The sequence below is a fragment of the Bison bison genome, unplaced genomic scaffold (assembly GCF_000754665.1).
Source record: "Bison bison bison isolate TAMUID 2011002044 unplaced genomic scaffold, Bison_UMD1.0 scf7180017864252, whole genome shotgun sequence".
Lineage (NCBI taxonomy): Eukaryota > Metazoa > Chordata > Mammalia > Artiodactyla > Bovidae > Bison > Bison bison.
In genome coordinates, this window is record NW_011494824.1 from 2,777,819 (window position 1) to 2,803,459 (window position 25,641).

General features: G+C 42.8%; 1 protein-coding gene across 7 annotated transcripts in view; it reads left to right on the forward strand.

Moving 5' to 3' along the window:
- The window catches only part of PDE8B (phosphodiesterase 8B), a 262,056-nt gene that overhangs the window by 138,258 nt on the left and 98,157 nt on the right, over positions 1 to 25,641 (forward strand). For 6 of the 7 annotated variants that reach the window (XM_010847622.1, XM_010847627.1, XM_010847625.1 and 3 more), the window contains 2 exons: positions 9,716 to 9,775; positions 23,779 to 23,969. In XM_010847622.1, the coding sequence (XP_010845924.1) occupies positions 9,716 to 9,775; positions 23,779 to 23,969 (251 nt within the window). The remainder of the gene's footprint in view (positions 1 to 9,715; positions 9,776 to 23,778; positions 23,970 to 25,641) is intronic. The other variant, XM_010847623.1, reaches the window with a different exon arrangement.

Below are 25,641 nucleotides of genomic sequence, written 5' to 3' on the forward strand. Positions count from 1 at the left end.
TCCCAGATTTTACCCAAACTCATGTTCAGTGAGTTGGTGATGCCATCCAACCATCTCCACTCGGATCCATCACCCCCAACAACCATGCAGCCCATGGACTGAGGGTCTGACTGTGACGGTTCATCAAGCATAGGGGCCCCGACATACCAGAGTCAGGAGAATGGGCATGATTTGGTTCTGGTGGGGTGCCAGTGGTGGCTGAAAATCCAGTTTAGTTTCATGGGCCCCCGGGGGCCTAGTGTGAGATTTTCCTGGAGCCAAGCAGGGAGGCTCCTGGTTCTTTAAGGTGGTTCTAGGTTTTCAGTGATGAAACTGAGGACAGAGGCAGCCTGCATAATTGAAATCCACAGGATATCTCTGAAACTCATATTTAGCAGATGGTTTATGTTTTCTTGCCATCAAATCTATTTACCAGAACCGCTGACCACGTAGCAGAACTGACTGATTTGAATTCCGTCCCTCCCCAGTTTCCCCCACCTTCATTTAATGTTAAGGAGAAGGCATATAGCGGGATGGAAGGGCCTCAGAAAGGCTTGGATTTTTCCACAGGCCAAGTAATTGCCTTCTGAACAATCAGAGATCCATGATTTCTGCTCGTCCTCTGTTTTACACGTGTGATTTTAAATGCTTGAAGTCGTCTGGCTGTTTCTATTATCAGGAATATCTCTAATAAAAGGAAGGAAGTTGCTTGAGGGATGTCACGTTTTGTGGTTGCCTTAAAATTCCTCTATTCTCCAAGTCAGGCCCTGAATCTGACCTTGGGAATCTGGGAATGGTGTTCTGTTGACACACAGGCTGGCCTGTGACGCTGCAGCTGAATTGCTAGCTTAATAAGAAGTCTGGTGCCTTGATTCTTGCACGGCATGTATGACGCAAAGCCTTTTGATGTAAATATGATATTGAAGTGTAATTAGGATTTTTTCCCTCTAAGCCCAATTCTCTCTAAGGCTTCATTGTGCTATGCTAGCCACCTTCCTGTCCTCACCATTTCATGAATTGTATTGTAGACCTTTCTCTACACGCCCCACCCAGCTTTTAACACGTAGTCTGTTTCAAACTGAGTTCTGATGGCTGTAAATGAAATGACTCCATTGTGTAACTAATTTCTCTCTTTCATCTGGTATTTCTGGGGAGTGCAATGGTTTCTCCATCAGACTATGCTGGCCACATTTTCCATGGGTTGTATCTCTTGGCTTTTGGGATGCCTTCTGCCTATATTTTTAACTGTCTCTGAAGCACCGTTCCAGTGCTAGCCAGAGGGTGGTTCTGTCCTTTGTCACTGCGGTGTTTTCCAGGCTTGGTGGGATATGTCCTCCTCTCTCCCCTTGCCAGGAAGGCTCACTGAGTGTAGTAGCAATTCTTCTTAAGAGAAGCCTTGTCCGGAACAGGGACAGTGGAGAATGGACAGGGCAGGGATGGGGGTGGCGGAGTCGTAAGACCCAGGGCTGGGGAGCCCATCACTGCGTCTAGATATAAGTGAACATGTAAATAAGACCATAACCTTCCTTCCACAAAAGGCGGGTATAGGCATTAATCTCAAATCCAGCCCTCAAGTGAGCTGAGTAACGTGGCTGGAGTTTGCATTTCTCTAGCTTTAAGGAAATGAGATTGCTGTGCCTGTTACAGGGGATGATATACATTGCGAGTGGGCCCTCAATTCCCTCTTGTCTTACTGGGGCACAGAGCAGTTATTTACCTTGAGCAAGGTCCCCCGAGTTCCAGACCCATTTCCTAGCATTGCATTTTACCAAGTTCCAGGAAAACTCTATCCCTATTCTGAGGAATTTTAAATACAGCATCTTATTTTCCCAAATAAAGACTTTACTAGGGGGAAAAAGTATATGTGTTCTTATTTGCATAGTGACTACTTGCTCAAATAACCCCAAAACAGACTTTTCCCATAAAATTAAATGTATTTAAAATTTATTTTTTGGTATTTAAGATAGCAACAAACCAGAAAGTATAATTCAGTAAACACCTATGTCCTCAGTATTCACTGCTTTAAAAAAAAAATCAATGATGAATAATACCTGAAGTCCCTGAATATACCCCTTCTTCACTAGCAGGGCCACTTTTCAACTGGGAATTTAGAAGCATTTCTTTGTCCTGTTACACTCTTACGCTTATACTCGGTATTGTTTTAAATATTTTAAAACCTTAAGCAGGATTCTATGGTCTGTATTCTTTTACGACGTTTTTTTACTTGATAGTTGTGAGATTCCTTCGTTTTGAATGGGTGGCTTCAGTTGTTTCATTTTCACTGTCACATAATTTCCAATATATGAATATTTCTCAACAGAAGTTTTTTGGTGATGGATGTTAATGGATGTGGATTAGGCTGTTTCCAAAAATTGGTTCTAAATCTGCTCCAAACGTTCTTACAAGTGTCCTTCATCGAGCCTCGAGATCCATTCGTGTAGTAGGTGGGTGATAGGTCACATGTTCGCCTCACCTTTACTAGAAATCTGCAGAATGTTTTTCAGAGTGGCTGAACCGTTTTACCCTCCCAGCAACAATGTATGAGCTCCTGTGGGTCTCCTTGCCCGTGCTTGACGGTGTTTGACTTCTTAATTCTACTGTTCTGTTGATCAAAACAACAGCTGATTGTGACATGGTTCAGTTCAATTCAGTTCAGTTGCTCAGTCATGTCTCTTTGCGACCCCATGAACTGCAGCACGCCAGGCCTCCCTGTCCATCACCAACTCCCGGAGTCCACCCAAACCCATGTCCATCGAGTCGGTGATGCCCTCCTACCATCTCATCCTCTGTCGTCCCCTTCTCCTCCTGCCCCCAATCCCTCCCAGCATCAGGGTTTATCTCATTGTAATTTGAAATTTTTCTTTTCCTGATTACTAAATGTTGAGCGTCTCTTCATACTTGTATTTACTGTTTTGCGCCTTTCTGTTTCAAATCTTTTGCCCAACTTTCTTTCTGTTTGTGTTTTTATTGTTTTTAAGGATTTTGTTATGTTCCAGTTACTAATATTTGTTGGTTTCCTATATTGTAGATGTCATTTCTTAAGCCAGCACCTATCTTTTTTTCTGTTTTATTAAAGTATTTTTTGCTTTTACTTTTGGTGAATAGGAGGTTTAAATTTAAAGCCAGATGGATCTTTTCTTTTATGGCTGTATATTTTGATAGTAGACATTTATATGTCTGTATTTTTGTGATAAAACCTTATACTGCCAAATTAATATTCCAAACAGCAGAGCATAAAATACAAAGTTGGTGGAGCTGTCACCGACTGTGAACATCTCATGACTATGAGTAATCTTCCATATATATAACGTGTGTGTGTGTGTAACAAAAAAAGACTATGACATTTTTTTATTTTGATTCTAATTTAGGGATACTGTTGGTGTTTAGTCACTAAGTCGTGTCTGACCATTTACAGCCCTGTGGACTGTAGCCCACCAGGATCCCCTGTCCGTGGGATTTCCCAGGCAAGAATACTGGAGTGGGCTGCCATTTCCTTCTCCAGGGGATCTTCCTGACCCAGAGATCGAACCCACATCTGCTGCTTGACAGGCGGATTCTTTACCACTGAGCCACCAGGGATGTCCAGGGATACTATTAGGGTGGCAGAATCATCAAATGTGAAGGACTGTATCTTCCTCTTACCTAAGTGGTCATCTTGTATCTGGAAAAAACCCTATGGGTGTCTGGGTTCAAGCATGATGACTGAGTCCGGGTAGGCTTTGGTGCCTTCCGCCAGCTAAGTACTCTGTTGATATCTGTTGCATAATGAATATGTAAGAGCATCTGAAGTTAACAATAGATGTGTCTGCTTGGAAGAATAGACTAGTGGTTCTCAAATCTGGTTGCCATTGAGATTAATGCACAGGCCTCATCCTTAGAGATGCTAAGTCTCTTGGCTTGAAGTAGGACCCAGGCACGAATATATTTTAAACGTTCTTCAGATACTTCTAATAGGAAGTCCAGGTTGAGAGCTTCAGGTCAGAGAACTGGAGGCAGAAAGGGCAGGGGAGGACTGAGACCACCTACTGGGCTCAGAAAGGTCCACGAGGCAGTAGAACGTGGCTCAAATCAAAGCACAGTGAAGGCTGGAGGTCGGTGTGAGGTCAGGCTGATCATCGGGGCCTGTGGCTGAAAAGAGACAGAAGGAGCAAAGAAGCATCCTGGATATTTGGAGGACAGCGGGCCAGGGAAGGGAGGTAGGACAGCCAGGGGTTCGCAGTCTGGGGCAGGGCTGGGCCTTGGACCCTCAGCGCTGGTGCCTTTCTGACCAAAAGCCAGAGGGCAGGCCTCGGTTCATTTAAAAGGCACGAGTCAAATACAACCTTTGGCTTCCCGTAGGCCAGAGGAGTAAAGAAAGACGTTTGGCCTGGGAATGGAGTGAAGACAGGGGTTCCCTTTCAGTTCAGTTCAGTTCAGTCGCTCAGTTGTATCAGACTCTTTGCGACCCCATGGACTGCAACACGCCAGGCCTCCCTGTCCATCGCCAACTCCCTGAGTTTACTCAAACTCATGTCCATTGAGTCGGTAATGCCTTCCAATCATCTCATTCTCTGTTGTCCCCTTCTCCTCCTGCCTTCAGTCTTTCCCAGCATCAGAATCTTTTCCAGTGAGTCAGTTCTTCATATCAGGTGGCCAAAGTATTGGAGCTTCAGCTTCAACATCAGTCCTTCCAATGAATATTCAGGGTTGACTTCCTTTAGGATGGACTAGTTGGATCTCCTTGCAGTCCAAGGGACTCTCAAGAGTCTTCTCCAACACCACAGTTCAAAAGCCTCCATTCTTTGGCACTCAGCTTTCTTTATAATTCAACTCTCACATTCATACATGACTACTGGAAAAACCATAGCTTTGACTAGATGGACTTTTGTTGGCAAAGTAATGTCTCTGCTTTTTAATATGATGTCTAGGTTGGTCATAACTTTTCTTCCAAAGAGTAAGCGTCTTTTAATTTCATATCTGTAGTCACCATCTGCGGTGATTTTGGAGCCCCCAAAAATACAGGGGACCCCTTTAGAGATGTAAATACTATTTTAAAATTAGAGCCAACAGGGCAGCAGGCAGAATTGATTAAGGGCATTGAAAAATAAAAAGGATCTTTACAATGAAGTCCCCTCTTTGTGAAATGAAGTTGGTTTGGCCCTGAGCTGTGTGTGTGTATATACCTGTGCATGAACACTCAGTTCTGCAGGTGGCGGGGAGGATGGGATTCCCAAGGAGTTGTTGAAAGTGGGGAGGATTCAGGCTCTGAGCTTGTTTTGGAAGACAGAAGCGATGGGAAGATCCATCCCCGCCCCAGACGGACACACAACTCACTGCTTTCACTTCTTCATCCTGGTGGCAGCCCTGTTAGCAGCAGCGTAGGCTCCTAGGGTGTGAGCAGGGAATCACCAGGTGCTGGATCCATCTGTAAGACTGGAACAGAGTCCAGAAACCCATAAGAGAAATATGGGGAGTGCAGTCAGAACTGAGGCTTTACAATTTGGAGCGCAATCAAAGAGCAGCACACTGGGAGTCAGGAAAAATGAAGTCTCAGTCCTGACTCTGTTACTCCAAATCTATGTGGTCTTAGGCAGTTTAGTTCATTTCCACTTATTTATTGAGCACCAGCCTTGACTGAGCACTTTCTAGATGCTGGGGACAAAACTGTGGGAAAAAAGCAATGTCTGTGTCCCTCAAGACACTCACAACCTTTCCCGGGAGAAAGATATTTAAGTGAGTAGTAAGGTTAGTGCCCTGAAGCATGGGAGGAGCTGAGCAGAGTGTTGAGTCCTTCAGGGGTGCAGCTGGGCCTCGACGGCCTCCAGGGAGTGGGGGGCACGTGAGCAGCCCCTGAGCAGGCGTCAGCTGAGCAGATGTGAGAAGAAGGCCTTTCCAGGTCAACCACTCGGCCTGAATTCTCTCCTCCTCCTTGTTGGAGGGGAGCTCTAAAACCAGAATCCAAGTTCTTTAACGCAATTCCTGAGGCTACCGAGAACTGTGGATGCCCGCGGCAGAGAGTGTGCTATGGTGACGGCCGGGCCATGTGAATGGCCTTGATTTTTTCCCAGACTCAGTCTCTCATCTGTTTGCCCTGCACCAGCTGGTTTTCTTCTTGGGCATTCCCTCTCCTTTGAAATGAGTCCAAGCCGTGCAGGGACTGGGGGTAATTATTTTTTTCTTAATCATTGTGGTGCATTTTCCCCACTTGTTTTCACTGCTGTAATTCCTACTCATAGCAGTGTCTTGGTGTTTGCGAAATCTCTGTGCTTGACTATCCAGAAAGTGGGAAAACCAAACTTTTCTTTTTTTCCTCCCAATTCATAAATCTGATCCTGGTAATTCTCCACTCAAAAGCCTGCCGCGTGGTTGGTGCCTACAGACTCAAAAGGGATTTCCTTTCCAAAATCCTTTTAAAGATCTGACCCCAACATAGTCTTCCCTGTCGTGCTCTGTAATCCAGTTTCTCTAGACCCGTGTTGTCTTCCCCACAAGCATCTTTGCATTCTTGCTTCTGTGCCTGCTTTCATTGTTCCCTATGTCTGGAATTTCCTCTCCCAATCCTGGTCTCTTCTTCTCATCCATGACCCACTTGTTTTCATGAAGCCTTCTTCCATCTTTGTTGTTGTCATTAAGTTGCTCAATCATGTCCGAGTCTTTGCAACCCCATGGACTGCAGCACACCAGGCTCCCCTGTCCCTCACCAACTCCTGGAGCTTGCTCAAGCTCATCTCCATCAAGTCAGTGATGCCATCCAACCATCTCATTTTCTGTCATCCCCTTCTCCTGCCCTCAATCTTTCCCAGCATCAGAGTCTTTGGTCTCCCCACCTTCAAAGCCAGAAAGATGATCTCGTTTCTCTCAACCTCAAAGCCTAAACCGAAGTGTCTACCAATCAGAATTTTGTATCTTACTGAACTTTCCAACAAAAGCCAATGATAGAAATGGGCACATCAGCCAAGTCTGAAAGAGTGTCTCTCACAGACCCTCTCGGAATGAAAAGGTATACTCCCAGTTGCATATTCAGGGACCTAGGTTACTGGTTTGATTACAGCCAAGGTGAAAGTATTTACACCATGGTGGTTGGTTTAGTCACTAAGTCATGTCCGACTCTTGCGACCCCATGGACTGTAGCCCACCAGGTTCCTCTGTCCATGGGGTTTTCCAGGCAAGAATACTGGAGTGGATTGCCATTTCCATAGAATCAGCAAATGCTACAAAATAGGACTTTTCTTTTTTCCTGAAGAGCCAACTCATCTGAGTGTGAACTGGTGACCCTGCTACATGTCTACATGTATGTGTGTAAGTGACTGTGCACTCACATGTGTGCATACGCGTATTTGACACACTGTTAATATTGGACGCTTAGGAGCGCACCATTGGCCAGCAGAGCTTCCTCGTGAGGCTGAGGGGAGAGCTCGTGGTCAAGGTGGCTAGAAAGTGTGTCTCTCCTCTCTTCCTCCTCTGCTCTCCAGAGCTGGAATTGTAATACCCATGACCCCAACCTCCTTCTTGCTTCTGTGTCCTTGGCAAATGTGGTGACTTCCTGGAATCAGAGCTAATATGCTAATTGAGGATCTGTGTTTCTGCAGTCAACTCACAGTTCAATCTCCAAAGTAGAGAATCTTGGCTCGGCTACACAGACGTCGGCTACAGAAGCGGAGGCCCCCAGGCTGGTGCCGAGGGCGACCTGTGTTCCCAGGGAGGCGGCCCAGGGACGTGGGGCTGGGGGTGGAGCTGGGTGGAGATGGGAGAGAGAAGCCTTGGAGGGGGCTCAGCAACGCTGCCAGGCTCGGCCTCACGTGCCAGCCTCCAGCCGACCTGGGTCAGGTCGAGGTTATCATGCTGGATGCAGGCAGGGAACTCTTGTGGCTCCGGAGAAAGCTGGAGGGCCTTTCCTATATGACAGCAGGAAAAAGATCTTCTAGGTTGAGGGTTGCTCCTGAATCTCCGTGCAGTTGCTCAGTGGCTGCGGCCTGCCTCCTGCCAAGGTTGCTCACACGTAAGGGCTCAGCTCAGGGCTGGGGGCCATGGGGCTCCCACAGTCTTCACGTGCTTTGCTGGCAGAGTTGAAGATGGCCCATTTAATGACCTCACGCACATCTTGGTTCCTTCAGAGTATGTAGGCGTGTGTCCGTTTAGGGGGCAGTCTCTGCTCTTCCCTCAATCCCTTAGCCTTCCAAAGTGAGTCACTTTTTATTTTATTCCTTTTAAACTCTTGTTGATTTCTCACTTTATCTATCTTCCGTCCCTGGGCGTCCCTCTTCAGGGCCAGTTTTGCTGGAACAACCACAGGAGGCCTTGTTGTGGGGGTTAGGGGTGGGGGCGCCTGTGTGTGGTAGAGGCAGTCTACGAAGCAGACATCACAGAGAGTGCAGAGGTAGCTTAGGTTATCAATCAGATCCATCTGTCTGTACCAAGTTGGTTTCACTTCTTAGTCATTAACTTTTTAGGATTCTGGCAGTTGCACTATTTTTGAAGAGGCATGTCTGTTTCAGACCAAAAACAAGCAAAACTGCTCTTAGGGTGAAGCTGCATGGGGGGCCAGAGTCCCATTGATGCAGGAACCCTAGTGACGCTCCTCTCCCAGTGGAATTCTGGGGCTGCACACGTATGCTGGGCATGGGTATCAGTGTAGATGCCTTGCAGGATGTAGCTTTGCTTCAGTTCAGTTCAGTCACTCAACCATGTTCGACTCTTTGTGACCCCGTGGACTGCAGAATGTTGGCATTTCATGGTCAGGTGTTGGAGAAGATTCACACCATGCTCACCGAAAGTTAAAGGGCCTGAAAGGGAAGTATTTAGTCTTCAAAGTCTAATTTAAAGAAAGTTCTGCCTTATCATTTACTTGATAAAGCCTCCCCTGACCATTGGGTCCCTGTGGTGTCTCTGGTCCTATGAACTCTGAAGGTGTCCCATCCAACTCACGGGAGCCAACCTAGTGTGTTGATTGCAGGAAACGCAGCTAAGCAGAGGCAGAATGACTGCAGCCTCTTAGAGAAAAACAAATCTGGATCCATGGAGGTGAGGCAGAACCTTCAATCCAGTAGTTTAAAATGAAGATACGTATCTGGTCTCTGCTTGCAGCCAAAGGCAATTAGATGGTGTGGGCCGGTGAACACCTAAGCTCGTTCCTAGAGTCGTGGGGCAGAGTTCAGCTTCTTGTGGTCATGGTGTGGGGTTACTCAGTTTATTTGAGGAAGTGCAACTGAAATGAATAATTTAGTCATGATCAACACAGATAAGAGTGAGCTGTTTATTCCTTATATTAAAACATGAAGATAAAAAATAAGATCTAAATATGGGAAAAGCTGTTAAAACCATCGAAATGCTTTAGCTTCCACATATGAGAGAAATTTTTATTCTTTAGAAATTTCAGAGGAATAACAACCTGGCATCATATGCAGCATAGCAGGTGCTCAGTAAATAATCAGAGTTTTTTCTCTCATAGAATAAAGAATAATAAGTGCTTATTGTAAAAAGCCATACACTTAAAAGAAAAATAACCTGAAATCCCACCACTTAGCATTTGGGGATATATCCTCTCAGACATTTCAAGGCATATAAATGTATGTGTACTTTTACAAAATCAGCTGTATTGTACAGAATGTTTTAGCAACTGTCTCCATGTCATTAAATTGGATCCTTTTATTTAGCGGCAAAGGAGCATGATATAACATCCAGTATCAGGAAGAATGTGTCAATTCTTGTAGCTTGTGACTTGACACATCTCACGTGCTTTTTTCTTTTATTTTTTTAGCAGGTTTCTTCTGCGGAGGTACGCATCGGGCCCATGAGATTGACACAGGATCCTATCCAGGTACACCTCTGTTCCTCTTAGGGGCTCGGTTTGCAGAGCAAGTAGTTATAGAAGCCCCATCTCAGGGGCTCGCCTCATCTACAGCAGATGCCACCCTTGCTGTGAGATGCACACCCAGGCATCCATACATGGTGTGTGTGTGTGTGTGTGTGTGTGTCTGTGTGTCTGTGTGCAAACGCTGGTTTTTATTAATGTCATACTTGACATATCAGATTGTTTCCTTGAAGAAAATACTGCCCCGTTTGGAGTATAATGTAATAGGTAAATTGATTGCATGGTGTGTTGTAAGGAACAAAAATGCTTCACCAAAAAAAACGTGTCTACTCTACATGCTGCTCCTGCAGCTGGAAAGAGAGGAAGCCACGAGCGGGAAAGGGCAGGCTTTGCCATGAGCCGCAGCTGGATGGGAACCCTGGTTCTGCCCTTTCCAGCTGTGTGACCTTGGATGTATTGCTTCACTTCTCTACCCAGTAAAGAAGTCTGTAAAGTGGAGATGGTGATGCCTCCCTCTTAGGAAATGATGAGCTTCCTAAGTTCAGTGAAATAACCATCAAGTGCTTGGGACACGTGCCTGGCAGCGGAAGGTGCTCAGGGGTGATATCTGTTGTCCTGTGTGTCTTGGGCCAGGCAGCCTACTGGGCTCTTAGATACCAAGGCTACCATCTACGGGGAGAGAAGGGCCAGCACCTGCGCACTAACTTCCCTCTAACTGTGACAGCGACTGTGTCCTCCCCACAGCCCCTCCGGCGTCACGGGCGCCCTGTGGGAAACAGGTCTGAGAGGGGCGTGTTAAGTCCTCATCTGTGTCTGCATCTTCCTGGTAAGGCCTATGTGGGCCACCTTTCTCCTTGTGAAACTGTCGCTTTTTAACACCAGTTTGTTCTGCACTTCGGACAAGTAAAGATGCAGGAAACATTTACAATTAACATGTAGACGAAAGTGAAAAACCAACCAGAGAAATGTGTTGTTTGATTTATGAGTGATTGGAAAAGAAAATAATTTAGTGTTTCTTGGAAAAGGAAATGCAAATCTGGGGCAGGGGGAGTGAAACAAGAGATTTAAGCTTGGGAAAATTGGATGAAACAAATTTAGGAGCAGAGAGAGAGGGAGTGAGAATTTATTAAAATAAACATAAGCCCCAACTATTTATATAGAATACAAACAAGTGGAAAATTCCAGTATTCATCCTAAGGGCATGGGACTTTGTAGTCCATTTTGAATAAAGGCAGTGACAAAGGTTCTGATATCAGTATTTATTCCCAAAGTAATATCCAGACTCTTTCTTGGAATTTGTGTGGTTTCAGATCAGTTAATGTAATTTACCTTCATTTTTTACCCTGTGCTGTACTGGCAATGAATGCTCATGATAAGGACATCTCATTCTTTTAAAATACTGTTATTTTTGTTATGTTTGTTAAAATGTAAAGTGTTTCAAATATTCATAAAAGTACATGTGTATCCCCATAACCAATTTTATCAAATATGCAAATTTTATCACGAATGATAAATTTATTTTATCAAGGATGTCCTATTTGTTTGAGCTCATTTTAGAAACAAGAGATTACAGATACTTTATAAACTCTATTTTTTCCCTTTGCCCTCCTCTCTCTTCCTTAAAAGTAACCACTATTTGGAGATTGATTATGATAGGTATTTGTGTATTTCTTCTGCATATCTATGTATCCATTAACACTTTGTTTTGAATACCTTAAATTTTATTTGAAAAGCGTCAGGCAGTAGTCATCATTTTGAAATTTTTCTTCATCATTTAGTGTGATACCTAAGAATCTATCGCCTAATCTAAGGTAACAAAGATTTACTCCTTTGTTTTCTTCCAAGAGTTTTATAGTTTTACCTCTTATAGTTAGCTCTGTGATCCATTTTGACTTAATTTTTGTATATGGTGTGAGGTAGGGCTTCATTCTTTTGCATATGGATGTCTGGTTGTGCAGCAGCATTTGTTAAAAAGAATATTCCCTCCGCCATGGCGTTGTCTTGGTTCCTTTTCCTAAAATCTTGTGGTTTTAATTGTGAGGGTTTATTTCTGGATTCTCAAGTCTATTTCATTGGTATATGTCTGTACACACTGCCTTGATTTCTGTAGCTTTGAAGTGTGAATCCCCTTTCTTATTTTTTAAGATTGTTTTTGCTGAGTCCCTTGTATCTTCATACCATTTTCAAGACCAGCTTGTGAATTTGGGGAGGGGAGGACCAGCTGGGATTTTAATAGTGATTGCAATAAATCTGTAGATCAGTTTGGGGACTATTGCTATATTAACCATTTTCTCTTCTAATCCATTAATATGTTTTTCCATTTATTTAGATTTTCTTTAATTTTTTCATCACTGTCTTGTAGTGTTTAGTGAATGTGTTTCCTATTCTTGTTACATTTATTCCTGAAATATTTTATTTACTTGGTACTATGGCAAATGGAATTGTTTCCTTACTTTCATTTTGGGTTGTTCATTGCTAATGTGTAGAAACAAAATTTATTTTTGTATATTGATCTTGTACCTTGAAATCTTGCTGAACTTATTAGCTTTTACATTTTTGTGAATTTTTTAAGATTGTCTATATACAAAATCACATCATTACTACTTTCTTCCCAATCTGAATGCCTTTTACTGTGTGCCTAATGTCCTCTTGAACCTTCATAACAAGTATATTTAGTTTTATAAGATATCCAGATCTGTGTTTAGTTTTATAAGATATATCCAGATCTTTTCTTAAAGCTGTACCATTTTACACTCCTATAAGCAATGTGAGTTCTGATTACTCCAAATCCTTGGTAATATATGTTTCAGTCTTCTAATTTTAGCTCATCTACTAGGTGAGTAGTACTGACTTATGGTAACTTAATTTGCATTTCTCCATGACTAATAATGTTGGGCCGATTTTTAATTTGCTGCTTGACCATTTGAAAAATCTTCTATGAATGTTTAGTTAACTTCGGCTCCTTTTTATTTGGGTTGACTTTTTTAAAATTACTGCATTGTGGGAATTCTTTACGTATTCTTATCCAAGTCCTCTGTCAGATTTTGAGAATATTTTCTTCTAAACCGTGGCTCTTCTTTTCATTTTCATAAATTTAGATTTTGAACAAAAATATTAGTTTTGATGTAGTCTAATTTCTCACTCCTTTTTTGGTTCTGTGTTCTAAGAATTTTTAATACCAGGTTGAAGATTACTTGTTTTCTTCTGGAAACTTTATTGTTAAATTTTAATTTAGATTTATAACTCAAGTTCACTTTTATGTATGGTGTAATAAAGAGGTTAAGGCTCTTTCCCTCTCCATATTGACCAGATGGTGGTGGTGGTTTAGTTGCTAAGTCATGTCCAACTCTTGGGACCTAATGGACTGTAGCCCTCCAGGCTCCTCTGTCCAGGGGATTCTCCAGGCAAGAATACTGGAGTGAGTAGCCATTTCCTCCTCCAGGGAATCTTCCCAACCCAGGAATCAAACCTGGGTGTCCTGCATTGCAGACAAATTCTTTACTGACTGAGCCACCTGGGAAGCCCCATTATTCTTGCTCTATTTGTTGAAATGACTATTCCTTGCTCCACTGAATTATCACCTGATACCTTTGTTACTGATTCTTTGATACTTGTTGCAACTTGTTTGGCAGCCAGTAAGTAATATAGCCAGTTATTAAGTTTTCCACATAAAACTTTTAAGAAGATATATTCCTGTTTCTGGAAGACAGGCTTCTGTATCTGTGAAATTAATTCACCTTTATTAATGATGCTATTCAAACCACTTCTATCTTAACTTTTTGTGTTCCGTCAGTTTCTGTTGTAATGGCTATGTCAGTAGCCTCAATATTTTTTAAAATATTTTCTGATGTTCTGAATCTGCCACGTTAATCTGTATCCAAGTTCTAGATTTATGTATGTTCTTGGTAACTCTTGCTTTTATATATTGTCCCTCTTTAAACTTCTACCTTAATTTATATTTTATTTGTTGGTAATATGGTTGGACCAGCTTTCTTTAGTTAATATTTTCCTGATATATCTTTTTCTATCTTTTCACTGTCATTTTTATTTATAACTTTATGTTAAATATCCCTCTTATACGGAACACATAGTTTTATTTTTCTAAAACCTATTCTGATAAACTAACTTTAATAAGTAAGTTTAATCTGGTTACATTGAGTGTGCTTACTGATATAATTAGTCTTCTTTTGTATTTTCTATTTTATTACCCTTTTCCCCTTGTTTCTACTATTTGTTAAAATGGTTTTCAGAATTACCTTTTACTGTCTCTGTTTTAGAAGGTTTAAGTTAGGCTCCTACTTTAGTGGTTTTCCTTAAATTATTTTTAATATGTTTGCTTAGCAGTCAAATTTTGTAACAAAGTCTCAGCTATACTATATTTCTGTCCTCTGAAGTATGATGTAGTCCTTTGCAGTATGTAAATATTCTATAATAGCCTCAGTTGTCTGTAAGTTTTGACTGACATTTGGTATGTTAAAGCATAATAAAACATTTTAAATTTGTGCTCATAAGCTATGAAATATAGTAACTAATAAAATCAATGCTGTGAATCCATCAGCCAGCATAAGAGGTGGGATGTTCCCAGTGGTACCATGTACCTGCCTGGTTCCTGTCCCATGAGTTTGGGCCCTGTGACAGCAGCTAAAAGTAGTCAAGAGTCCCTCTCTGAATGAGGGGCGGAATAATGAAGAAAACTCTTTTTTAAAAAATAAGCTCAACTTAGAACCAAGGATGCCTTTACTCCTGGGTCTCATTCAAGCGTAATTTTAGGCACTGATCCATCCAGTTCAAGTCCATATGCTCAAGACTCCACAGCAGGTGTTGTCGGGAAGAAGGGAGCCACAGGATGACCCCTGACCGCCCAGGGAGTCTGGCTGGTTTTTTTATTGTCTTTTACATTCTCACTGGAAGGGCAGGGATATCTAATCAAGTGTTCTTGTGCTTCTGATACTGTCATTGCAACCGTCTTAAAAAGGGCCTAGAACCTTAGTTTTTACATTTTATTTCTTGGAGAAAAAAAATACCTGCTCTGTAATTTCACTGCCTTGCTGAAAATGTTAACTGTGTCAGCTGGAGCCCGTAGGACTTGGGAGGAACTTACTTGACAAGCATATTCCAGGATGTGGTTGCTTTGGAGGGTGCTTTTCTGAGGTCACTGGAGGGGATTTGCTCCCATGTGGTGGCCAGGCAGTGTGATGTGGGCTGGTGGAGCGCTACTGGGGTGGAGTGGGTGGATGTGCCTTGCAGAGTTGTAGAGGACAGCTCTCCTGGGTGAATGCCTGTGACTCACGGCAGGGCATGTTTTCCAGTCTTAGCAAAAAAGAAAAGTAATATTATGAGGCAATAGATTTTTATCAACTGGTGCCATCTGGAAACCAAGAGGCCTTTCCTTCATCAATGCCTAGAGCGTATTCACTTTCCAGTGTGTGGAATTATTTCTGCTTAGGCTGTTGCCGCCCCCACCCCTCAGACTGAGCCTTCCAGCTGGCCTTGGAAGCAGATCCTGACTGCTGTGACCTGAGCATTCTCCCAGCAAGACAGCAGTTTCCTTTAAAACTTATACTTCCATATTGTGTGGACATGGATTTTATTTTTTCCCCCTGGAACCATTATATATTGGAGACTTTATCTGGCAATCCTCTGGCCTTGTGGGAAGCTGATCTTGACACATTAAGTGATGGAGTGATGGAGATGTTCAGAGTCAGTAACTCCCTGTGGTTAGCGTCTTCTCTCCTGTCTGTCCTGATTGCTGGCACCAAGTCGTGTCCTCTACCCAGCCAGTTTCATGGAACCACAGAGTTGTTAGTGACTTTAGTTGTTAGGGTCCAGTATTTTAGGGGTAAAAACAGAGCATGTTACTTATGATTATTATAAGCTTGAGGGTCAGGTCAACCACACTTCAGATCTTGTTAGCTGCTGACTTGGGTGTGTGTCTTAACCATTCCACACCTCAGTTCCCACATCTGTAAGTGGGGATGATGCCCACCTCCAAAGAAAGATTTGTGAAAGGGTTACTAAATGAGGTAGTGTATTTAAAGTCCTTTCAATATCATGGCTGGCCCTTAAATTCTCATCAAACTATAGCTACTTGAAAAAGCCCTCGCTTTGCATAGTTCCAGTATACACAAATTTTGGAGTTTAGTCAACATCAGATAACCAAAAAGATGTATTAAACAAAGTATATGAGCATCACGTTCCTAGGGACATTTAAGGAAAGCTCCCAAACTGTTGTCTCCAAATGAATCGACCCCACCTATGATCACATTGGTTCAGTGACCACTTATCCACGTGGTCTACTCTTAGGAGCTCCTTGTTCTCTGGCTTTTGCTTAAAGCCAAACCAAGTATTCTGAAAATTAGATGTTTAATTGTGGACATTGACAATCCATTTGGAGACATGTAGGAAGCAACAGAACTGGACATGGAACAACAGACTGGTTCCAAATAGGAAAAGGAGTTCGTCAAGGCTGTACATTGTCACCCTGCTTATTTAACTTATATGCAGAGTACATCATGAGAAACTCTGGGCTGGAAGGAACACAAGCTGGAATCAAGATTGCCGGGAGAAATATCAGTAACCTCAGATATGCAGATCACACCACCCTTAGGGCAGAAAGTGAAGAGGAACTAAAAAGCCTCTTGATGAAAGTGAAAGTGGAGAGTGAAAAAGTTGGCTTAAAGCTCAACATTCAGAAAATGAAGATCATGGCATCCGGTCCCATCACTTCATGGGAAATAGATGGGGAAACAGTGGAAACAGTGTCAGACTTTATTTTCTTGGGCTCCAAAATCACTGCAGATGGTGACTGCAGCCATGAAATTAAAAGATGCTTACTCCTTGGAAGGAAAGTTACGACCAACCTAGATAGCATATTCAAAAGCAGAGACATTACTTTGCCAACAAAGGTCAACATAGTCAAGGCTATGGTTTTTCCTGTGGTCATGTATGGATGTGAGAGTTGGACTGTGAAGGCTGAGAGCTGAAGAATTGATGGTTTTGAACTGTGGTGTTGGAGAAGACTCTTGAGAGTCCCTTGGACTGCAAGGAGATCCAACCAGTCCATTCTGAAGGAGATCAGCCCTGGGATTAACTGCAGTACTCTGGCCACCTCATGCGAAGAGTTGACTCATTGGAAAAGACTGTGATGCTGGGAGGGATTGGGGGCAGGAGGAGAAGGGGACGACAGAGGATGAGATGGCTGGATGGCATCACTGACTCGATGGACGTGAGTCTGAGTGAACTCCGTGAGTTGGTGATGGACAGGGAGGCCTGGCATGCTGCGATTCATGGGGTCGCAAAGAGTCGGACACGACTGAGCGACTGAACTGAACTGAATTGAGGCATATCCTTTCTAGAAAAAACACTAATAATGATGAAAATGTACACTGTCTGCAAGTTAAAGAAAAGTTAGGGTTTTTTTTTTTTTATCTTTTTTGTAATTATATAGTTTCATTCTCATTTAACTGTGAAAGACAGCTTATTGCTATCCTTAGAAAGATAGTTTTTCAGACCTTCTTGATAAAACATGTCAAAGGAATGGTTATAATACTTCCAACACAGCCCAGGGACATCAGAAGGATTACTGAAGGAGGAGCTGGGGATTACGGGTCTAGCTCTGCAACTGCTTTGGTCAGGGGAGTTGCTGCCCTCATCTGTTGAATGGGTGATGGTGGGTCACCCCCAGAGTCCCTTCCTGCCCTGAAAACTCCTGAGAGTCATAGTCCCCCTGTCATTGCCTCTAGGACACCCCCCCCAGGTCACCTGCAGTCTGGCTGCTACCCCTCTGCAATCTCTTACACCAGACCCCCCGCACTTATTCTCTGGACCCTGCCCTGGGTTATCCATTACTTCATCAATCTGGCTTGGGTTGAAAGATGATTTAAACTTTGCAATTCCAAAAAATGTAGGTAGAAATACAGGGAGGCCCAGCCTGACAGTCTGAGGTTTTCATTGTTACATTTGAAAAGCCATACCCCAATGGCACAGCAGATGAAAAATCGGCCTGCAATGCAGGAGACACAAGAGACGTGGGTTCAGTCCCAGGGTCAGGAAGATCCCTTGGAGGAAGGCATGGCAACCCACTTCAGTGTTCTTGCCTGGAGAATCCCCATGGATAGAGGAGCCTGGCGGGGTACAGTCCATGGGGTCACAAACAGTCGGACACGACTGAGCACACAGCACACACAAGTAGCCTTCACTTTGCACAGTTTCAGTATACACAGACTAGGTTGTGTATGCCTGGTCACAAAGATTGCAGTCACGTTGGTGTTTGAACTGTGATAATTGCATGAAGTTGCTACAAACTTTTCTGATAGTTCTTCAGTCCACAAGTCATTACAGAAATTACAAACATGCAGCGTGATCAGAGACAGATGTGCAGCCTGGACGGTGCCAATCTCGAGGCTTGTTTCACAGTCTCTGTTAAAGCAAAGTGTGCCCCTTTATTTCTCGGTGATAACCTACCTGACATTACACAAAAGCTGATGATTGAAAGAGGAAGTTAGCCGCCCAAAATGAAAGCATAGTAAAGAAGTGGAAGGTGATAATGCTAGACGTGAATGGCAGTGTAAATGGAGTTAGAGGAGAAAGCTGGCTGGCAGGAGAAAGCTCACTCCTGCCAGTGAGATATTCCAGGGTGTAGCCAGGGGAAGTTAGTCTCAACGCAAGTTCATTGAGCTAAGTGAAGAAAGTGGTTGTGACGAAAAGGATGAAATATCACAGATGAAGTGATGCCAACAGAAAACTGCACATTAATTAAAGGAACTCTGGGGACATTTCATGACATTGAAAGTACAGAGGATAAAATGTTGGAAGTTTATCCAAACTTAGGAGTTTATAATTCACCAAGGCATAAAGAGGCTCACATAATTTATACAGCTGGAGGAAAGCAAGCACTGTTCAAACTACTCAGTAAGCTGAAAAAAAACTTCAGAGTCTCAGTTTCTAATGTTTCAAAGAAAGTGCACTGAATAAGTGTTAATTTTACATTTTTCATTTCCCTGTACATTTATAACCAATAATAAAGGTTTTGTATGTTTTGACAAAGTTTCTAAATGTCATAGAAAGTAGTTGTGACCGTTCTTCATTCAGTTTGCTTCGCATGGCCATTTGTATGATCTGGCGCTACTGTGCAGAGTGGGCGCTGCCTGTGTATGTGTTCCGATCCTGGACAAACCCAAGTTGGCCAAGACCTGCTCCAGAGGAAGATGTTTCCTCCTTGTCCCAGGCTTCACCACAGGGCTGCTTTCAGTCTTCTTCTCTTTTGCTGTGTTTGCAACAGCACAGTGAGGTTGGTGTAACAAAACTGCTTCCTTCTTCCCGTTCTGCTGCGCGGGGATTCCTTCCCTGGATGCCGTGCCCATGCTCTATCTTTGGCCACCGGCTAGTACTGCATCCCTCGTGCTTATCTGCTTACCTGAACGTGTCCCCGGCTTGGTCCTGGGGGCAGACACTGGACTCTAGTTGTCTCTGTCAGCTTCTGACTCCCAGTTCTTATATCTTAGGCGATAGATCAACAAAAGTATTCTTCAAAGGAACGTTCCACATACTATTTAGAGTAGGTGAGAGTGAGTTTACTTTTACTCTATAAATAAAAAGCAATATGCTTTTTTTTATTTTCATTTTTTGGCCACACTTTGCAGCATGTGGGATCTTAGCTCCCTGGTCAGGGAGCCCTCTGCATTGGAAGGTGGAGGATCGCCAGGGAAGTCCCAAGTTCGGCTATATGCTTTCGTTAATTATTTTGTAAAAATCATTTTAATCATAAAAATCATTTAATAATCATCCCTTTAAAAATCACTTTAAGGGATTTGCCTCAATGAATGGTCGGTAAACATTTCCACATTGACATGTTTAACAAGAAACTAAATACTGATACATAAAATGATAAGTTTGAAGAGGGACTATATCACATAAGGTTTTTTAGGGGTTGCATTCTTTGGTTTGGAGTAACAGTTGCCTTTCACAAAATAGTAAATGAATAAGAAATGTATTAGTGTATTTTTTCCCCCAGAATCCAAGGAAGAGTTGAAAGCCATGGTTTAGAAAGGGTGGCAGTGAGCCATTTCTGAGTATTTTGACAGAAGGAACTTGTGGTTTTTCCTTCAATCTCTCTATATTAATGGCCCATGGGTCCTAATTCTCAGCCTCTGTGTCTCTCTGTTCAAATTTCAAATTCCCCAAAACAACATTATTAGCCCAGCTGTGGCCTAGGAGATAGGGGCAGAGAGTATAACTTTGGCTATGCCGTCTTCCTAGAGAAAATAGAATTTTCCAGATAGGCAGACCTTAACAACAATGTCACGGCTATAGTACTTTAAAATATATGTATATATATTTTAATTGCCATAGATTTTCATTTTGCTTAGGAATTGAATCATTGAAAAGTAATCTTTCTGAATTAATCTTTTATAAATGGAAAGAATTTTGAATAGTACCTAGAGAGAGTTTTCTAGTGAGTACTTTTATAAAAATTCTTGTTTCGGTATGTAGACTTTAATTTTTAATCAGGTAGAGTGAAGCCAACAGAGTAGGAGAGACTGTCATTGAAAGACAGTTTATTCCTCACAGTTCTGAGAGGAGGGGCAGGCCACGCAGGACCACAGAGGGAAGCACAGAGGCCGGTTGGAGGCAGGGAGTGTGAGGGCCAAAGTGTGGTCAGGAGCTGTGGTTATGCTCTCTGTGCGAAGCGGTGAGGCAGGGCTGGCAGGGTAGACAGGTGTGACTGGCTGAATCACTCAGGAGACGTGTTGGGCAGAAGGACCGTCCCTAGTTGCCTGGTACCCGGCCCTGGAGTGATTTAGGACAGGCGGATAGTAGTCCAGAGGGTTAGCAAGTGGTAGAGGTGGTAGGAGCCGACTCCGGATTGGTTTGCATATGGAAAATGCATTCCTAGGCAAGTCCTTGGCTTTCTCTAGGCATCTCTCCAGGGTCAGCAAGGCTCCAGACATCAAAGCATTAGAAATGCAGAAGTTAACCTGGCTAAGACTATGCACTCCCAATGCAGGGGGCTCAGGTTTGATCCCTGGTCAGGGAACTAGATCCTGCATGCCACAACTAAGAGTTCACATGCTGCCACCTAAGATCCTGAGTGCCGCAACTAAGACCCAACACAGCCAAATAAAATAAAAAAAATTTTAAGGCATGATTAATACAAGTCCCTACATGTTCAGTTGGTTGGTAAGTTTCCATGTGAAATCCAGCATAACTTCCCAAAGTGGCTACAAGGCATTACACAAGGGAGCCCTCTGCTGTGACCTCCACTTCCTGTCCCTCTCTTTTGGCCTCCCCGCTGTCACACTGGCTTCCTTGCAGTTCTTGAACGCATCAGCCATGCATCCCACTGAAGGGACCAGTGGGTCTGTTCCCTCTTTGTGGGATGATTTATCTTTAGTGATCATTTTGACTTTTCCATTTTCTTTGGGCATCTGCTCATATGTCACTTCCTTGGTGGGGCTTACCCTAAGCACCCTACTTAATACTGCTCCCAGCAGCCTCTACTGTTTCACCTAACACTTACCACTTTCAGCATTCCATATCATTTGTTTATTTATTATGCCTGTTGTTTGAGGTCAAGAGGTCATATTTATTTTGTTAGCATACTCTAAGCAATTAAAAAATCATGTCTACACATAGTAGGTGCTCAATAATATTTGATTAATGACATTATTTTTCCAAAAGTGGAGCACTCCAGTCTTTTAAGGACACATAAGACATCAGAGATTAGTACCTGTATCAGTGGCCAATATGGGAATACAGTTAGGCTCTTATTGCATAAGTCAAATGTTGTTGTTTAGTTGCTAAGTCATGTTCGACTCTCTTGCGACCCCGTAGACTATAGACTGTCAGTCTCCTCTGTCCATGAGATTTCCCAGGCAAGAATATTGGAGTGGGTAGCCATTTCCTTCTCTGGGGGATCTTCCTGACCCAGGGGTCAAACTCATGTCTCCTGCATTGCAGGTGGACTCTTTACCACTGAGCCACCAGGGAAGCATTAGTCAAATATTGAGGCATAAATGTAGAAAGGAAATATAAAGTGTTGAGATTCTTGCTTAGCAATCATTATTCAGCCAGACAGATGGGACAAGAGGTTCTGTCACCTTCCCTGACGTTTAGCCTTTGCATATTGAGTTTCTCATGCTAATACCACAGCTACATCAAGTCAAAGGCCAGTGACTTTTTGTACTAACCAATTTATTCTACCTGATTTTTTTCACTGTAGCTCCATTGTTAACAGTTCCATTTGAAGGCTTTCTTTTCACTATCAAGATCCGGAAGGCTGCGTCCCTCACTTCTCTTGGAAGAGCTGCCTCCCACTTCTTTCCAGGAGTAGGTCTGTAGCGAAGGTTCTGGGGGATAGCCTGGCCTGAAGACTGACGGACCCTTGCCCACAGTGAGCCATGAAGAAGGGTGGCTGCCTCACGTGTTACTGGCATGTGATTTCAAGCCATGTGCTAAAAGAAAATATCAAAATCATGCTTAAAAATATGATTTCTCTTCTGGAATCACGGTATTTGAGAAAACAGGAAATGATTCAAGCAGTGTAGAACAACTGACATTTATGATGCATTCAGATGTTAAATGATAAAGGATTATTGGAGAGGCTTAGGTATAAAATGGTATTGTGGTTTTCTCTTTTTAGAAAAGAGTTTTTTTTCTTTAATAGATACATACAGGTGAAATATGTGGGATTTGCTGTAAAGTAATACAAGAGTTGGAAAGTGGGTAGGGAAAGCATTGAGGTCACATTGGCCAGGAGTGGCTTACTGCTGAAACTGGGTGATGGGTCCATGAGAGTCATTATACTGTTATTTTCGTTATTCTGTTTATTTTCAGTTTTCAGTTAGTGAAGGATTTTTTAAAATGTCGTGGTAATTATTGACCAATTTCTCTTCTTTCTGATTTTAAGTGAAACACATTCACCCTTTCATCATGAAGATTGGTATTGACTATGGGCTTAAAGGACCAGAAACTTCCCTTCTGTTCGTAATTGTTTAAATGAGAACTGAATGGTGAAGAACGTTAAATGCTTATCATTATCCTGAGATTATTAATATATGTACTTCTTATTCGGTCTGTTGCATGATGTAGTCTTACTCCAGTTGACAGTAAAAGCCCTTTTTTATTTTACAGAAACCCTGTGCTCAGTCATCCAGTCACTCAGGTACCAAGTGCTGCCCGGCAGGGTCACAGCAGGAGCAAGTCAGACAGGTCTTCCCTGCCCCGAACTCCATTCTAGTGGGGAAGAGAGACCATAAACAAACAAATGAACAAGCTCAGGTGCTGGTGTGGCCATCTCTGGCATTGTGGCCCCCAGGGGATCTGGGTTCCAGAGCCCAGGGAATGATGAGGGCACGTGGGTGGTGGTAAGCACTGCCGTCTTCTTTCCAGGGAGTGGGGCTGTACTTTCCTGTGAAGAAAAAGAGGCCTGCTTCCTCACCTTAGCTCCAGTAGCTTCACATTTCATGATTGTTCTTTCCAGATTCAGCAAGTGCTGGGTGTTGCAGTTAGTTTTTGAGGATGTTTTGAGTTCCATCCTTTTTGCGTCTGGATAAAGATTTCAGTGCTAAGTTCGGAGAGGCAGCCTCTAGGTACCTCAGGCAAACCCCAACTGCCCTGACCCCAAATACATGAGCATGTGAACCACAGGCTAACCTGTGTTGATGAGCCTGTTACCATTTTACTGATCAGTCCATTTGAAGACAGAGCCACTTAGGAAATTATAAATGGGTAGCAACCTCCAACAGTGGTGGAGCTTGTCTTCTGTGCTCACTCAGACCTCCCAGCTCGCTTACTTCGCACTGTTTTTAGCACATCTGATATTGGAGAAGCTGTAGGCTGAAGATGCCCTGCCTTGTTCAGAGACACCCGGGAAGCAGGGGACCAGCTGGGATTTGAACTCAGGGGGCTTCTCTCCAGAGGCTGCATCCTCCACCAGTATCATGTAGGTCTGCTTCCAATCATCTCTAAGGATGATGACTTCTGTCAAGATCCTCTTTTCTGTGTTTCAGGTTTTGCTCATCTTTGCAAAGGAAGATAGTCAGAGTGATGGATTCTGGTGGGCCTGTGACAGAGCCGGTTACAGCTGCAATATTGCTCGGACTCCAGAGTCAGCCCTGGAATGCTTTCTAGATAAACATCATGAGATTATTGTAATCGATCACAGACAGACTCGAAACTTCGATGCAGAAGCAGTGTGCAGGTACCGTAGTTATGTTAATATATTAGCAAATGTCCACTTAACAGCTTAAAATGAAATTCACGTATACATGTCTTTAGTTCCAGCCCAAATGTCTCTAAAATATGTGTTGATGTTTCTAAGCAGTATATATAGATTTCTACGATGAAAGCTATAGCTCCTCCTATGGCCTTTTCTATTTTTCCACATTTGCCTTCCAAAGAATTTAGAGGTGTGAGCTGGGCTCCTCTGAAAACTTTAGGGCATTTTTTCCCCTTGAGTATTGTTCATGTTGCACTTAAAAAAAAAAAAATGAGATTCACACAGTTCTTATTACACAGATATGGTTTGGATTTAAACCAGATATTTTAATCCTAATTATTCTGTCCCAAAATGAACATCAGAAATGTGTGAAATAGACCATTTCTGCCTGCCTGGCAACAGATGGGTAGATTTTACAGCAGTTGGGGAGGAAAGGCAGCCACTTTTCAGCAGCAGAAGAATCTCCCAAGGATCCAAAGCCCCTGCTTGTTTACAGAAATGCTTGCACTCTGGGGAGGAAACGCTTGTCTGTTCATAAATAAATGCAGTCATCAGAGTTAGCTCTGGATGAACCCATCCATTTGGCACAAGTGGAATGCTTTGAAGCTCAATGGGAAGAGGTCACTAATTAAATGCGGGACCAGGACAGACTCCAGTTACAAACAGAATGGGAATTGTCTTGACTATTAGCAAGCGAAATGAAAGGCAGGGAAATGGCTTCTTAGACCTGTTGGTACCCTGACAAGAAATGAGTGCATTTAAGAGAAGCTTCTCCTCATAGGCATCACCTTGCTGTTCTTTGACCATTTTCAGTTTCCCAAAGAAGAAACTTTCTTAAGGAACCTATTTTAAAATGTCTTATAGGTCTCAAATAATCCTATCTTCCTGCATAGAAACATTTGCCTGTTTAACTGTATAATAAAGTATATCACAAAATATTTCGTATTTTTAGTATTAAGGGAAGAAAGAGTTGTTCAGCCATGTCCAACTCTTTGTGACCCCATGGACTTTAGCTTGGCAGGCTCCTCAGTCCATGGAATTCTCCAGGCAAGAATACTGGAGTGGGTTGCCATTCTCTTCTGCAGGGAATCTTCCTGATTCAGGGATCAAACTCGGGTTTCCTGCATTGCAGGCAGACTCTCTCTACTGTCTGAGTTACCAGGAAAGCCACCAGGGAAGTAATAAGAAATAGATATGTACATATGTGGATATATATGTATGTTGTGTGTATAAAATGATTGTCAGGCTAGAATTGAGTCTCTTATAGCTAAATATATCTGTATTTTCTTGATCTCCACTTACAGTTACATGATTTTTTTTAGTAGAAATAGCACAATCCTTTATACATATATAGAATGATATAAGACAGGCTTCAGCTATAAAAAGAAGAAATGAATAGGAAGAATTCTTTTAATTCAGGCAAAGGCACAATTTAGTAGATAAACTTTATAATCTTCCTTGAATATACAGGAAGGTGGTTTTGTTTCCTGTTGAGGGAATTTTTTGTCTTAGCTGCTCAGAAAAACACTGAAGCATCTGTGCAGTTCGAAAGCCAGGTTACGTCTCTGCTGGTGCGTTTCCAGTTACTGGTCAACTTGATGGAGAGATTCCTGAATGCTGGATTGTGAGCACGTCCGCCCTAAAATGAGAGGAG